This window comes from Cavia porcellus, unplaced genomic scaffold (genome assembly GCF_034190915.1).
Source record: "Cavia porcellus strain 051 isolate PalLab524CR breed Dunkin Hartley unplaced genomic scaffold, mCavPor4.1 scaffold_17, whole genome shotgun sequence".
In the NCBI taxonomy this organism is placed as follows: Eukaryota; Metazoa; Chordata; class Mammalia; order Rodentia; family Caviidae; genus Cavia; species Cavia porcellus.
Window position 1 is genome coordinate 58,250,818 of NW_026947500.1, and position 16,399 is coordinate 58,267,216.

General features: G+C 39.6%; 1 protein-coding gene and 2 pseudogenes across 1 annotated transcript in view; 1 reads left to right on the forward strand and 2 right to left on the reverse strand.

Moving 5' to 3' along the window:
• LOC100730623 (kinectin-like) lies at positions 1 to 3,292 on the forward strand (annotated as a pseudogene).
• A 1,281-nt stretch (positions 3,293 to 4,573) lies between these two features.
• LOC100730345 (putative uncharacterized protein C10orf88-like) lies at positions 4,574 to 7,745 on the reverse strand (annotated as a pseudogene).
• Positions 7,746 to 13,722: 5,977 nt separating this feature from the next.
• The window catches only part of LOC100726646 (organic anion transporter 7), an 81,424-nt gene continuing 78,747 nt past the window's right edge, over positions 13,723 to 16,399 (reverse strand). The window contains exon 10 of the mRNA XM_063228284.1: positions 13,723 to 15,072. Within this exon, the coding sequence (XP_063084354.1) occupies positions 15,066 to 15,072 (7 nt within the window). The 3' untranslated portion in view covers positions 13,723 to 15,065. The remainder of the gene's footprint in view (positions 15,073 to 16,399) is intronic.

Genomic DNA, 16,399 nt, shown 5'->3' on the forward strand with positions numbered 1-16,399 from the left:
ATGCCCTGCTTTTTCTCAGCCTCAGGTGACCAAGATGAACCAATGGAGACTCTGATTGTGCCTTTGAAGAAGCAAGAAGTATTACTCTCCCTCCCAGAGACTAAACATGAAAGTGGATCAGGAAAGAAGAAAGTTTCATCAGAGAAGCAGGATTACAGGAAATGAGGGGGTAGATGATCCCTTATTTATGCAAGTACTTCTGTTCCTTTGATGGAGAATGCTAACTCAGAGCTTGTGGATAAGAGATAAATTACTGATCTCATTAAACCTGGCCAAACAGAAGGGATCCAGACACATGGGTCTGAAAAACTTAAAGATTGAAACTGACAAAGAAAATGCTGAAGTGCAATTTAAAGATTTTCTTCTGTCCTTGAAGACCATGACATTTTCTGAAGATGAGGCTCTTTGTGTTGTAGACCTACTGAAGAAAAAGTCTGGTATGATACAAGATGTTTTAAAGAAGTCAAATAAAGGAGAATTGACTGCACTCCTGCATCAGCTTCAGGAAAAGCACAGATTGTTTGCTGCTGTGAAGGAGTCACTGCTGCTACAAAAGTGATGTAAACAGTTAACCCTGGAAATGACAGAGAAAGAAAGAAGCAATGTGGTTATAGTAAGGATGAAAGGTTGAATTGGAACATTAGAAAAGGAACATAATGCATTTCAGAACAAAATACACGTCATTTATCAAGTGACTCAACAGATGCAGAGGAAGTTTCAGCAACTTTGTGAGCAGATGGAAGCAGTGATAGCGCAGTTGAAGCCCAGAAAGGGTACACTGAGAGATGCTGTCAGCAACATACAAGTTAATGGGAAAGCAAGCAGTCTGCAGAACTAAATAAACTATGCCAGGATTATGCTAGATTGGTAAATGAGTTGAGCAAAAACGTAGGGAAGTGTCAACAGGAGAAAGTCCACAAGAAGAATGCTGAGCAAGCAGTTACTCAGCTGAGTTCAACTCCAAGAAGCTGAAAGAAGGTGGGCAGAAGTTCAAACCTACATCTTACAAAGAACAGCAGAATACGAGGCAGCACAGCAAGATTTACAGAGTAAATTTGTGGCCAAAGAAAATGAAGTACAGAGTCTACATAGTAAACTTACAGATACTTTGGCATCAAAACAACATTGGAGCAAAGATTAAGGCGGTTAATGGAATCAGAGCAAAAAAGGGTGAACAAAAAAGAGTCTCTACAAATGCAAGGTCAGATGTTTTGGAACAGAATAAGGCCTTGAAAGTATGAATTCAACAAATTCATTCCCAGGTAGTAGCCCAGGTAGCAACCTTTCTTCAGTTCTAGCAGAATTACATAAAGTGATTGCAGAAAAGGGTAAACAGATAAAACAGACTGAAGATTCTTTAGCAAGAGAACATGATCATTTAACAAGTAAAGAGAAGGAATTTAAGGATACACAGAACATGAATTTCTTATTAAAAGCTGCAGAAAGATGCAGAAATTACACGCTTTTGCAAATGAGCAGGCTGCTGCAGCACGTGAATTGGAGAAGATACAAAAAAAATTTGTGTTAAGGATGATAAAATAAAATTGCTTGAAGATAAGTTACCATGTGAAATTTCAAACAAAATGGAGGAATTTAAGATTGTAAATGACCAAAACAAAGTATTAAAATTAGAAATTCAAAGACTACAGAGTCTTATCTTTGAACAACCCAATAAAGTTGTGGAATAAGTGGAAAAAATGCATTCAACAAAAAAGCGAGAAATTAAACTACTGTCAAGGAATTACTTGGAAGTGGATTTATTCGATTGGCCATGAAGGAGGAGGAAGTGAATGCAATAAGAACTGAAAATGCATCTCTGATAAAAGAAGTCCAAGACTTAAAGGTTCAGCAAAATGATCAGGTTTCTTTTGCAACTCTAGCTGAAGAACTTAAGAAACTGATTCATGAGAAAATTGGAAAGATCGAATGTGTGGGAGAATTTCTAGAAGCCAAACTTCTCAAAGTTGCTAATAAGGAAAAAAACTGTTCAAGATTTAAAAGAGGAAGTAGAGGCTTTAAAGAAGAAATAGGAAATGTCCACATCAAAAGGGCCAACAATTTTCTATCACTTCTCAAGTTTGGGAGCTTCAGAACTTACAGTAAGGAGGAAAAGGTGAATACCATGAAAGCTGTTTTAGAAGAGAACCTTGCCAATGGAGGGTAATGGTTACAGGACCTTTGGCTCATGTTCAAGAAGTGGCAAAACATGATTTTCAAGAGGTACATTTTTGCATGACAATTTGAAGAACTTGAAATTGTGTTGAAAGAAAAGGAAAATGAAGATGGTAGAAGCTATGCTAAAAGAGAGGGAGAGTGATCTTTCCAGCAAAACAAATCTGTTAAAGGAGGTGCAAGATGAAAACAAATTATTTAAATTCCAGAGTAAGCAGTTTTTGCGACAGAATTACCAACAGTCATCTTTTCCCTCTCACAAAGAATCACTAAAAGTAATTTCAGAAAAAAAGAAATAACTGGACTGCAGAATAAGTTAGATTCTTTGAAGAATGCTGTTGAATATCAAAGGAAGAAAAACAGTGACATTCAGGAGAAAAACTGGGAAACAATGGAAGCCTTGGTGTCAGCTGAAAAAAATGCAGGACAAAGTGAACAAGACTTCCAAGGAAAGACAACAGTAGCTTTCAACAAGAAGCTGTTGAGTTGGAGAATAAAAAAGTTCTTAAAAATTATTTCCAAAGGTGTCTATCCCTTCTAATTTGGTTGCATGGGTTTGAAAAGACAGCAAAAGAATGTATAGCTGGAACTTCAGGTTCAGAAGTTAAGATTTTAGGGTATAGGTTGAGAGAAGCTGATAAAATGCACACACTATTACAGTTGGTGTGTGATACACACAAGTCAGTCCTTGCAGAAACAGAAGGAGTTTTACAAAAGCTACTGAAAAATGTGGAAAAAAGGGACAAAAATGGAAAGTTCAGGTCAATGAGTCACAAAAGATGATTAAGCAGATGATGCTGTCAAATACATCTTCAATGAAAGAGAGCAATTAAAAAGAGATAAAGATATTGAAAATCTGAAAAGAGAATGACATTTGGAAATGGTGCTAGAGAAAGCAGAAATGGAAATGGAAAGCAGATACTACTTATGTTACAGAAGTCAGAGTTGACACAGTTAATTGAAACTTGCATAAAATTTGAAACTGAGCAAAGTGAAAAAAAGTAGCTGGTGATTTGCATAAGATCTTACCCAGTGAAAAATAGTAGAAGCTGCTGGAGATACTACAGTTATTGAGAACACTGATGTTTCCCAGAAATGGAGTCCTCTGAGAAGGAGATGATGTCTGTGAGTCTAAGGCAGACTCTAGTGCAGTTATAGGAGCTGCTGCAGGCTTTAAACAAACAGCTCACAAAGAAAAAATGACATTGTCAGGTTTGGAGTCAAGTAACTGGGAATCTGTTCAAGTGATGATAACAGAAGGCATTATAGCGTGTTCTGCCAAATTAAAACCTGATTTATGTTTTCACTCTTTCTGCTGTCAGAAACTTTGAACGGAGTTTTTTCTAATCCTTGTTAAACTAATGATTTAAAGAGAAAAATTTAAACAGAAGCCAATTTCATGGACACCTTCAGAGTTTAGTTTTATAATAAAAACTATTTGAATAATTAGATCTTTACATTCCTGAAGATAAAAATAAATGTGTAACTTTTTACCTTATTTGTTCAACCCAATTGTTCAGAAGATGAAAGAGGTAAAGATAATGTAAAATTTAACATCTTAGTAGTGATGTGCACTGTTTTACTTAACATGTTATGGGAATAACTGTCTCTGACATCAACTCAAGAAGATATTTTTGTTGCAAATATAATTGATTTTTATAATGGCAGTCAGCAAATAAAGGGATGCTTATTATTAAAAAATTTTACTCCATGCATGGAATCAATCACATGCATAAAATACAATACAAACTAATGAAGTGCATTAGAATCCTTAAACATCTTAAACATCTAAACAACACATGTTTACATAAATTTCTATAAGAGTGAAAAATACTGCAAATAAAAATAATCTGAATGTATTATGTTCTTAGTGTGCAGCACTGGATTTATAATAAGGTGGGTAGTCTAACTGAACACTGAGGTCACTTCATGTAAGTCGATGACCTTCAAAGGATGTTAAATAGTTTTTATAAACATGTTTCGGTTTTGGCCTTGTAAAAATATCTGCAGCAAAATGTACGTAGTGAGAATTTTATCTTTCTCCATTTGAAAGTCTTTCTCCAGAATCATAATGTGTTAGAGGTATCTCAGTGAGTCAAAAGTTAAGGTTTTTGCAGCAAGACCATTAACAAAGCAATTCTATTACCTATGTGCTTCTAGAGTCTATATATTCACTAGTTAATGTAGTCCATAGGTTTTCTTTTTCTTTTTCCTTTTTCTCTTCCTCTTCCTCTCACTCTACCTGTCCTTCTCCTCCTCCTCCTGCTGCTCCTCTTCCTTTTCCTTCTTTTTGAGGCAGTGTCTTTCTATGTAGTTCAGCCAGGCCTTAAAATTATTTTTGTAGCCCTGAAAGGCCTAACTCACAATGATCCCTCTTACCCCAGGCTCCTCAGTGCTAGGATTACAGGCACGCACCACCACACCTGGCAATGCAGTCTGTAAATTTCTTTTCCATCAGTTCCATATTTTTAGAAAGAAACTTTTCCAATTAGGTACAAATGGGCTGTTTTTCCATTGTAGCACTGGCAACACCCTCATAGGTTTGGCAGTGTGTTCCTGGCCTGTGGCATTACATTGAACTTGACTGCATGGATCTGGAGAAAGGGCAGTAGCTCAGAGTTGGGCATATTTGAGTTGTCATTTTCCTTTATTGGTAAGAAAGAAGACACTACATTGCTAAGATCATTTTCAAGAAGACAAGTGGTTTTGTGGCACAATGTTATACTCATCATTTGTGATTTGTAGGATTTCCTTCATCAGGTGGCTGTAGTCTTTTATCAATGAAAACCTTTAAATTTTCAGTCATGTTTGCAGATGTCCATCCACTTCTAAAAGGAAAAGGTGTGGAGGGTGACTTGTCTGAGGCTCCTGAAGTAGAAGATGATTGCAGTGCAATTATGAATGTATCCAGTAGCTCCCAAAACCCACTGAAGCTGTTCTCCAATGGAAATACAATTCTGCCGCTGAAATCTACCCATATTCATTAACTGTTGAGCTCTAGGTGATAACTTTGACCCCAAAGCCTTCATGGTGGTTTGGACCTTGTCAAGGTCTTTCCTTGATTCTAGCACAGGAGACCTTAGTAAAGAATGTTCTGACACTGACAGGTGCACATGAGGCCAGCCTAGACCCGAGCCCCTCCTGTGACCCCTGCTGTCTCCCAGACCACCTTGTGGGACCAGGAAACTCTAGCCAGTGGTGCACACAGGACTGGCCTAGTCCTGGACCCCTCCTGTGACTCCCACTGTCTCCAAAGACCACCTCATGGGACTGGGGAACACCAACCAGAGGTGTGCACAGGACTGGCCTAGACCTGGGCCCCTCCTGTGACTCCCACTGTCTCCAAAGACCACCTCATGGGACTGGGGAACACCAACCAGAGGTGTGCACAGGACTGGCCTAGACCTGGGCCCCTCCTATGACTCCCATAATCTCCACACATGACCTTGTGGGGCCACAGAACTCCAACCCAAGCTCCCACCCTTTCTCCCAGAACCTTGGACTATAGTGGATTAACTGTGCTAGCTTGATGGGAAATTCAGTGACTGTTCCACCCAAATGGAAGATCTCAGCAGGCCCCAGTCAGTGTGGTAAGTATGCCGCTAAAATACAGGTGTACAGTAGGTAAATAAGCCAGTAGTAAAGCTCCCTCCAACTAACTGTAAGACCTTGGTCAGTCTGACAAGATTGTGGGTGACTCCTTCCTGCACACAGAAAACATCAGGGAGAGTGAGGAGTGTGCCAAAAAGGACTCCCCCAACTTGGAGAAAATCAAAAGAGCTTATGAGACTCACAGGCACACAATAGGGACATAGTAGGGCCTCAGCCAACACAAGTACTATAGACAAGGTGATTTGGTGACCTGAAATAACCTGAGGATAAAGTAATAGCAGGACCTAAAAGATGACCTACATCAATACTACTAGGCTTGACAGCTTAGGAAGAACATAGAACTCACCCAACAGGCCCTGCCTAGTCAGGCCTTCTCCAACAGGGAAGTCAGGTGGCTGGCCCACCTATTCATTGTGGGACCCAGAAACTGTACAAACATAAACCGTACTCTAGGGCCCCAAGATACACACTACCAACAGTTGATACTAGTGGGACTGAAGGACCAAATATTAATCCAAAAGGGGAAAATGGCAAAACAAAAAAGCAAAATGCAATCTCAAACATCTAGTCTACTAGGAGCAAGTACAGGAGACACTGAAATAGAGGACTTCAAAAGTAACACACCAAAAATCTCTGAGAAGGTAACGAGTGAAATAAAAAACAACTCCATGAGGCTATAGAGGAAATCAAATTAGAAGTACTCTGCAATATAAAGACAAAAATAACAACCTTAGTAAAGGAATTGCTGGGTGCAGCTAAAGAAGAAATAGAGAAAAAAAGTACAGGAGCATGAGAAACTGATTGAAACTGAGTGAACAATATAGAAAACATGCAGAATTCATGAAACAAACTCAAAGAGACATACAAGAAACAAAAATTCTGTTCAAAGCTGGCAAAACCATTGAAATGACACTGAGGAGAGGATTTTGAACCTTGAGGACAGGATCGCAACTAGTGATCATGAAAAGATCGAACTTTTAAAAATAACAGAGGAGCAAGAAGTGACAATCCAGCAGCTTCAAGATGATGCCAAGAGAAACAATATAAGATTAATAGGCATCAGTGAAGATGCAGGAGTCACTTTCATTGTGGTGGTTTTGACAACTTTCAGTGGAATTTTTGATTTCCTGTATATCCCTTTGAACCTGCTTTATGTCTTCTGTTGTTTCTTATATTGTAAATCCAATGATTCATTTTGCATTGTTTCTCTTATTTTTTAACTGTGTCTTCTTTAGATGTGTCTAGCATTTCTTTCATTACTTTTATCATTTCTTTTTTAACCTGGGAAATTATTTCTAATTTGAGCTCCTTCATAGCTTTCCAGAGTTAGTTCTTTATTTCAGTTGCTATTATTTCAGGCATTTCAGGTGTATGGCTTATAGTGTCTTCTATGTACGTGGCTCCTAGGCTTCCTCAGGATGGGCTGGAAGTCTGAGATTGCATTTTGGTCTTTTGTCTTGTCATTTTCCTATTTTTCAGTGTTTTGAGTGATGTTCCAAAGCTTCCCCTGGGCGTGTTGGAAATTGCTTCTTTTGCCCTTGGATCCTGGAACTGAATGGAGGTTGCTGAGCATGGCCCATTCAGGCCCACAGGACCTCCTGTGCCACTTCCAGTGTTCCAGGGAGCTGGGCAGGCTCCTAACCACTGGGGATGATGGTCAAAAGCTCTCCTTGGACTAGTGCTGATGCGCTGGACTTTTCCTAGTCATGTCACGTGTCCTCAGCTCCCTGGATTGAACAAAGGTTGCTGGGCATGGTCTAGTCAGGCCAGTGAAACCTTTGAGCCCAGTCCAGTGTGTCTGGAAGCTGGGTAGGCATCTAATCACTGGGAGCCATGGTCTTAAACTCTATGTGGCCCAATGCCTGTGAGCTGGAACTCACCTCACACAGCTTCAGCTCCTGGTTGAAAGCAAATGGACTCAATTTGAGAACATACTCATAAATGAAATAAATCACACCCATATGTGCAAATATCATATGGTTTCCCTGGTGTAAGAAAAACTGTAAGAGCCAATAAGATACAAAATCCTCAATAAATATTGTGAAAGGGTAAGAATCTACTCCAAGAGGAAAAAATAACTCAGGGAATAGGAGAAAAGAAAAAGGAAAAGGGTCTGCAGAGGAGGAGCTGGGCAGATCTGGGGTGCCCTCACTGGCCTCTCTGCGTGTCTGGAGGACTCTGGATATCTGCGTCCAGACTGCTGGAGTTCCCTCAGGCTTCCAGGTGCAGTGAAGGAGAGAGGTGGGTCTGAGGCTTCCACATCAGCCTCCCCATTCCCGGCTTCATTTGGAGACCTGCTGAGCTCCCGATAGGCGGGCTGGCCCACACTACCAGCCTAGCCCAGCCTGTTTAGCTGCCGCGCCTGGCCATAGGTCTGCAGAGGAGGAGCTGGGCAGATCTGGGGTGCCCTCACCGGCCTCTCTGCGTGTCTGGAGGACTCTGGATATCTGCGCCCAGACTGCTGGAGTTCCCTCAGGTTTCCAGGTGCAGTGAAGGAGAGAGGTGGGTTTGAGGCTTCCACATCAGCCTCCCCATTCCCGGCTTCATTTGGAGACCTGCTGAGCTCCCGATAGGTGGGCTGGCCCACACTACCAGCCTAGCCCAGCCTGTTTAGCTGCCGCGCCTGGCCATAGGTCTGCAGAGGAGGAGCTGGGCAGATCTAGGGTGCCCTCACTGGCCTCTCTGCGTATCTGGAGGACTCTGGATATCTGCGCCCAGACTGCTGGAGTTCCCTCAGGCTTCCAGGTGCAGTGAAGGAGAGAGGTGGGTTTGAGGCTTCCACATCAGCCTCCCCATTCCCGGCTTCATTTGGAGACCTGCTGAGCTCCCGATAGGTGGGCTGGCCCACACTACCAGCCTAGCCCAGCCTGTTTAGCTGCCGCGCCTGGCCATAGGTCTGCAGAGGAGGAGCTGGGCAGATCTGGGGTGCCCTCACTGGCCTCCATGTGTGTCTGGAGGACTCTGGATATCTGCGCCCAGACTGCTGGAGTTCACTCAGGCTTCCAGGTGCAGTGAAGGAGAGAGGTGGGTTTGAGGCTTCCACATCAGCCTCCCCATTCCCGGCTTCACTTGGAGACCTGCTGAGCTCCCGATAGGTGGGCTGGCCCACACTACCAGCCTAGCCCAGCCTGTTTAGCAGCCGCGCCTGGCCATAGGTCTGCAGAGGAGGAGCTGGGCAGATCTGGGGTGCCCTCACCGGCCTCTCTGCGTGTCTGGAGGACTCTGGATATCTGCACCCAGACTGCTGGAGTTCCCTCAGGCTTCCAGGTGCAGTGAAGGGGAGAGGTGGGTTTGAGGCTTCCACATCAGCCTCCCCATTCCCGGCTTCACTTGGAGACCTGCTGAACTCCCGATAGGTGGGCTGGCCCACACTACCAGCCTAGCCCAGCCTGTTTAGCTGCCGCGCCTGGCCATAGGTCTGCAGAGGAGGAGCTGGGCAGATTTGGGGTGCCTGCATCGGCCTCTCTGCGTGTCTGGAGGACTGTGGATATCTCTGCAACCAGGGAGGGTCCACAGGTTCCTGAAGCACTGCGGCCTGTGGTGAGTACCCTAACCCGGCTGCGATTGAAGAACTGTGGAGCTTCCAAGGGGCAGGTGGGCGCACAGTGTCCCTGAGGCCCAGCTTGTCTGGAACTGCGGAGTTCTGAGCAGGCAGAGGAGGGCCACTGGTTCTGGAGGCCTAATGGCTTGGGGTAGCGCGGCGCCAGAGTCTCAGTAGCTCCAAACATAGAAGGGGATTTTCAACAGATCCTGAGGAAGCTTTCAAATAACACTTGAAACACAGAAATATAGGAAAATGACAAAACGAAAGACCAAATTACAACCTCAAAGCTCCAGCCCATCTCAAGAAACCCTAGGAGCAATGTATATAGAAGAAAATATATCCCATCCACCTCATATATCAGACACAATAGCCACTGAAATTGACAAGCAACTCCAGGAAGCTTTAAAGAAATTCAAACTCGAAATAATCTCCCAGATAAAAGAAGAAATGATAAAAGAAATGAAAGAGATTCTAAATATATCTAAAGAAAAGACAGATAAAAAATTGGAGGAACTAAACAAAAAGATAGAATCCCTAGACGAGCAATATAAGAAACAAACAGAATACATAATGCAGATGCACAGAGATATACAGGAAATAAAAAACTCCACTGAAAGTTGTAAAAACCGCCTTAATGAAAGTGAAGATAGAATTTCAGACCTTGAAGACAGGATTGCAGCTAGTGAACAGGAAAGGAAAGATCTTTTGAAAATAACAAGGAACCAGGAAACAACAATTCAACAACTGCAAGACGATGCAAAGAAGAATAACATAAGAATGATAGGGATTAATGAAAGAGAGGGAGACAACATGAAGGATGCCAGGAGGATATTTAGAGAAGTAATAGCTGAAAATTTCCCAAGCATGAGATCAGAAACTGACATCAGGATCAGTGAAGCATATAGAACTCCAAACAGTCATAACCAAAATAAAACTACACCCAGACATATAATAATCACCATCCCAGAAATCCAACACAAGAATAGATTATTAAAAGCTGTCAGAGAGAAAAGACAAATCACTTATAAAGGAAAACCTATCAGAATCACAGCAGACTTCTCAGCACAAATGATAAAGTCAAGAAGAGCATGGAGTGAAGTATTCCAGATCCTAAAGCAAAATGATTTCCATCCAAGACTGATATATCCTGCAAAACTATCATTCAAAATAGATGGTGCAATACGATACTTCCATGACAAAGAACAGCTGAAGAACTTCATGAACACCAAGCCAACCCTGCAAAAAATATTGAAAGACAGTTTAGATACACAAAGGAAAAAAGCACTAAGCAAAGCAAATAATTAAACAGAACAGAAAGATAAAGATGCAACAGCAGAGAGATAACATTCCTACAATTAACCAGCATTTAACAGTAATAACCATTAATGTAAATGGTCTCAATGCACCAATCAAAAGAAACAGACTAGCAGAATGGATCAAGAAACAAAATCCAACCATATGCTGTTTACAGGAAACCCATCTAACCCAGAAAGATACTCACAGACTGAAAGTCAAAGGATGGAAAACAATTCTTCATGCAGCAGGAATCCAAAAAAAGGCAGGAGTAGCCATTCTGTTTGCAGACAACGTGAACTTTAAACCAACAATGACCATAAAGGACAAAGAAGGTCACTACATACTCGTAAGGGGAAAACTCCAAGAGGAAGAGATAACTATCTTAAATATATACGCACCAAACTCCAGAGCACCCAGTTATATAAAACAATTATTAACAGAAATGAAAACTCAAATTATCAGTAACACAATTGTAACAGGAGACCTTAATACACCACTGACACCAAGGGACAGATCAACCAGACAGAAAATGAGCAAAGAAATAACAGAACTGAATCACACCTGTGAACAAATGGGTTTGATAGACATATACAGAATGCTCCACCCAACAACATCAGAATACACATTCTTCTCAGCAGTACATGGATCATTTTCTAAAATAGACCATATATTAGCTCACAGAACATATTTAAGCAAATGCAAAAGAGTTGAAATCATCCCTTGCATACTATCGGATCATAGCGCTCTGAAATTAGAAATTAATGACAAAGGATACTGCAAAAATTCCGCAAACACATGGAAACTAAATAACACACTCTTGAGTAATCAGTGGGTCATAGAAGAAATTAAAGAAGAAATTAAACAATACCTAAAAGAAAATGAAAATGCAGATACAACTTACCGGAATCTGTGGGATGCAATGAAAGCCGTTCTGAGAGGAAAATTTATTGCACTGAGATCCCACATCAGGAAAACAGAATGAATACAAATAAATAACTTGATGCTACACCTCAAACAGCTAGAAAAAGAAGAGCAAGTCAAGCCCAAAGCCAAAAGAAGAGAGGAAATTATAAAAATCAGAGCAGAAATCAATGCAATAGAGACTAAGAAAACAATCCAAAGAATCAACGAATCAAAGAGTTGGTTCTCGACAACAAATGCTGGAGAGGCTGTGGGGAAAAAGGAACTCTCCTGCACTGCTGGTGGGAGTGTAGACTGGTACAGCCTTTGTGGAGATCTGTCTGGAGATTTCTCAAAAAGTTGGGACTGGAAATCCCATTTATTCCAGCTATTCCACTTCTAGGCATATTCCCAGAAGAACTGAAAGCATCATACCACAGTGATATATGTGCACCTATGTTTATAGCAGCACAATTTGTAATCGCCAGATCTTGGAAACAACCCAAGTGCCCATCAACTGAGGAATGGATAAAAAAGTTGTGGTATTTCTATACAATGGAGTATTATTCAGCTATAAAGAAGGATCACATTGAGATATTTATCAATAAATGGGCGCAGCTTGAGACCATACTCATTAGTGAAATAAATCAATCTCACATGTGTGAATACCGAATAGTTTCCCTAATGTAAATAATGATTCAAATATATAAAAATATGTGGTAATCATGATTCCCCATTAGGTGGCCTTGAAGCCTTATAAAGTTTTCACTCATTAATTAGAAAGGCTTTATTCTGGGCTTCTTGATATGAAAATATTTGAAGCTAGAGTATATGAAGTTTTATCCAAATATTTCAAGGAAAAAGACACTATGGTAACTACTATTAAGTCAGGTTATAAGGTGGTGAAGTACTAGGTTGTTGAAACGGTCATGCTGTGACCTCTATTGTTATATTGTTATGTCCTGTTTTATCTCAATCTCCCCCTTTTGTTTCAAAAAAATTATTTATTCATTTCTTATGTTTGTCTTAATTAAAGAAAAAATTCAAAAAAATTAGGATATATAAATAGTAACTCTTTTCGATTTCCTATTAACTTGTTTTGAAGTCCTGTAGTACTCCCATGATCTTGTTTTGACTGATTAGACTCTGTTCCATTCTATATGATAGTATCAAGTTTGAAGACATAGGCAACTACTTTGAAGACAATAAGATTCACTAAGATACCCATTCTGGTTTGACTATTGTCTTCTTTGGAAGTCCTGTAATGTTTACAATGCCTAAGTTTTATTGGTCTTGTTCTCTACTGTTTTGTCCAACTTTATAATATCTAATAAGATAGACAATTCTTTTTAAGGAAACAAGGGAAAACGTTGATAACCATTGTTGATAAACTTGTACTCTGTTCTACACCATGTGCTATGTCTATCCTTGGTATTGACTGACAGCTTTGTTTTGCCATATTTGACTGTATTCTTCCCCCCCCCCCCCAAAGAAAGTAATAAGCACTAAGGAGTAATAAAATCCAAGATGTGTAAATTTTGTTGTAAAAAAGAGAGGGAAAAAAAAAGAAAAAGAGCTCTAACGGATATAACAGCAAGTGTGTTTGGGGGTGTTAAATAGCTGACTTTATCAATGTTTTTGGAACATTGAACACAGCTGTTTGCAGTCTCCCTGTTTGAATGTCCACCTTGTGTTCTTTGATACTGTGATTTGAGGAACTATTTTCAAGAAGATAGTGTGTAATCTACTAGCAGGTGATTTCTTACTGTTATGTTTTTTTGTTTTGTTTTGTTTGTTTTGTTTTGTTTTGTAGTTCTGTATTGCGTGTACCCTTACGCTGCTTTGGTTTGTTTTGTGTTTTTCTCTTTTTCCTCTTAAATAAAAAAAAAAAAAGAAAAGAAAAAAAAAAGAAAAAGGAAAAGGAAAAATCTATAAATTTGTGTATATACACTTAAGATAGCTAAAATGATTGTGCTACAAATTCTATTAGTTCTTGGCACAAAACAATTAATATTCATAGGATTGGATCAACTTTCCATGTTTGTGTCTGGTGATCTGAGGAACCGTTTTGAAGATTACTATGTAAAATAACAACCTTTGTTATGTTCCTAATGCCTTGCTTTGAAAGCCTATAATGTCATTTTTTTGGGATTTTGTTACTGTCATTTGTCTTTTTTTGTTTCTTGTTTTCCTAGTAATTTGTTTTGTTTTGTTTTTCCCTCTATTATAGAAAGGATAGATGTATATGTAGAGGCTTAAACATACTTGAACTTCTAAAGAATTTACAATAATTGATTGCATTATGCATGATGATATGAACAGCTACTTTGTTTTTTTAAAAATTTTATTTAAAAGGAAAAAGAGAAAAAACCAAAACAAAGCAGTGTAAGGGTACAAGTAATACAAAACTACAAAAGAAAACCCAGTAAGAAATCACCAGTTAATAGATTACACATTATCATGTTAGAGATAGTTGCTCAAGGCATAGTATCAAAGCATACAAAGTGGACATTCAAACAGTGAGACTGCAAACAGTTGTGTTCAATGATCCAACCAAAAACATTAATATGGTCAGCTATTTAACACCCCTAAACACACTTGCAGTTGTATCCTTTAGAGCACTTTTTTTCCCTCTCAAATATGAACAGCTACTTTGAAGAATAAGAGACATTATGGTATCCATTGCTGATTTCCTATCATCATGCTGTGAAATCCAGTAATAAATTTATTCTTTGTTTAGAATGGTTTTAGTTTGTTTTGTACTGTTTACTTTCAATATATATGAAGTTATGGACAGTTATTTTGAAAAGAATAAGATACATTATGGTAGCCACTGTTGATTTTCTTATTGTCTGGTTTTGAAGGCCTGTAATGTTTTCATTCTTCTGATCAGTTTTATACTATTTTGTTTTGTTTGAATTCATTGTATGTGAAGATATGGACAACTATTCTGAAGGAAACTAGAGACATTATGGTAGTCACTGTTGATCTGTTCTGATATGCTTTGTTTTGTTTTGTTTTATCCTTTTTGAAATAAAAAATTAAAATATAAATATTTGTAATACATGATGATCACATACCTTGTAAGGTCACAGTGCATGTACATGTCTCTTCTTTATCTTTCCTTTTTATTCTCTTTTAAAAAAATCTCATTTTCTTCCCTTCCCTCTCCTCTCCCATAGTTCTCTTCCCATATGCTAAACATCCATTTAACCATTTCCTATTGTCTGTATTTTATTTTACACTTGTAGTGCATTGGTAACTGGTTGTCAACTTAAACACTAGTTGAACTGAATCAGCATAGTACTGAGCATGGATGGCTCACCTGAGAACTGTTGCCAGCATAAAGAGGAGACCTAGAGAGCAGGAGAGAAGCATTGTGGGCTCTCCTAAGTGTTGTTTGGAGCCATTGATTCTCCTGGAAGAGCTTGTCTTGCTGGCTCCCATATACGAACTTGGCTTTTATCAGAGGAGCTTGGGACCTTGTCACTGAGAATAGCTGCAGCTCACTTTGGAGGAGTTCTGATTTTCACTTTGAGCATCATTTCCTGGAACCAGAGGGGAAAATGTTTGCTGTTTAATCTCTAAGAGAGGTTTCTCATGCTGGCTTCTTGATATGTATTTGGCTGTTCTCCCAACAAATGGGATTGCATGAAATTAAAAAGTTTTTGCACAGTGAAGGAAAACACCTACTAATGAAGAGTCAACCTACAGAATAGGTTAAAAATTTGCCAGCTACTCCTCAAAGGACTAATATCTAGAATACGTAAAGAATTAAAAATAAAATAGACCTTGCCAACTTAAAGACGCAATCATAAAATGAGCATCTGAAATGAATAGACTGTTCTCATATGAAGAAGTACAAATGGCCAATAAACATATGAAAAAAAGTTCAGTCTTACTGGTCATTTAAGAAATGCATATTAGCACTGGACCAGCATGGTGGGTCCTGAGCAGGCCTGCAACGGCCTCCCCATTCCCAGCTGAGCTTGGCGGGCTCTAAAGTTCTAAGCAAGCAAGTGGGTGCCATTGATTCCAGAGGCTGGGTAGCCTGGGGTGAGTACCCCCTACACTTTCCCCCGAGCCCAGCTAGTTTGGGACCCTTGCTTGGCCCCGGACAGGGAACCTTCCTGTTGCATTGGACCAGCTTGGCGGGTCTTGAAACAGCCTTTCCCACCCGCAGTGACCCTCTCTCAATCCTGGGAACTGGATGGCCAGAGTCCCAGGAGATGAAGGCATAGAAGAGGATTTCTAACAGACTCAGGGGAAGCCATGGAATAACACTTGAAACACAGAAATATAGGAAAATGGCAAAATGAAAAACCAAATTACAATCTCAAATCTCCAGCCCATCCCAAGAAGCCTTAGGAGCTATGTACATAGAAGAAAGTATATGCCATACACGAAATATCAGACATAATAGCAACTGAAATAAAGAAGCAACTCCAGGAAGCTCTAAAGGAATTCAAACTAGAAATAATCTTCTAGGTAAAAGAAGAAATGATAAAAGAAATGAAGGAGATACTGAACATATCTAAAGAAGATACAGTTAAAAAAATTGGAGGAACTAAACAAAATGATAGAATGCCTGGATGAAAAATATAAGAAACAAATAGAATACATAAAGCAGATGCAAAGAGATATATAGAAAATCAGAAATTCCATTGAAAGATGTAAAAACCACCTCAATGAAAGTGAAAATAGAATTTCAGACCTCAAAGACAAGATTGCAGCTAGTGAACAGGAAAGGAAAGATCTTTTAAAAATAACAAGGAATCAAGAAATAACAATTCAACAACTGCAAGATGACACAAAGAAAAACAACATAAGATTGATAGGGATAAATGAAAAAGAAGGGAACAACATAAAGGATTT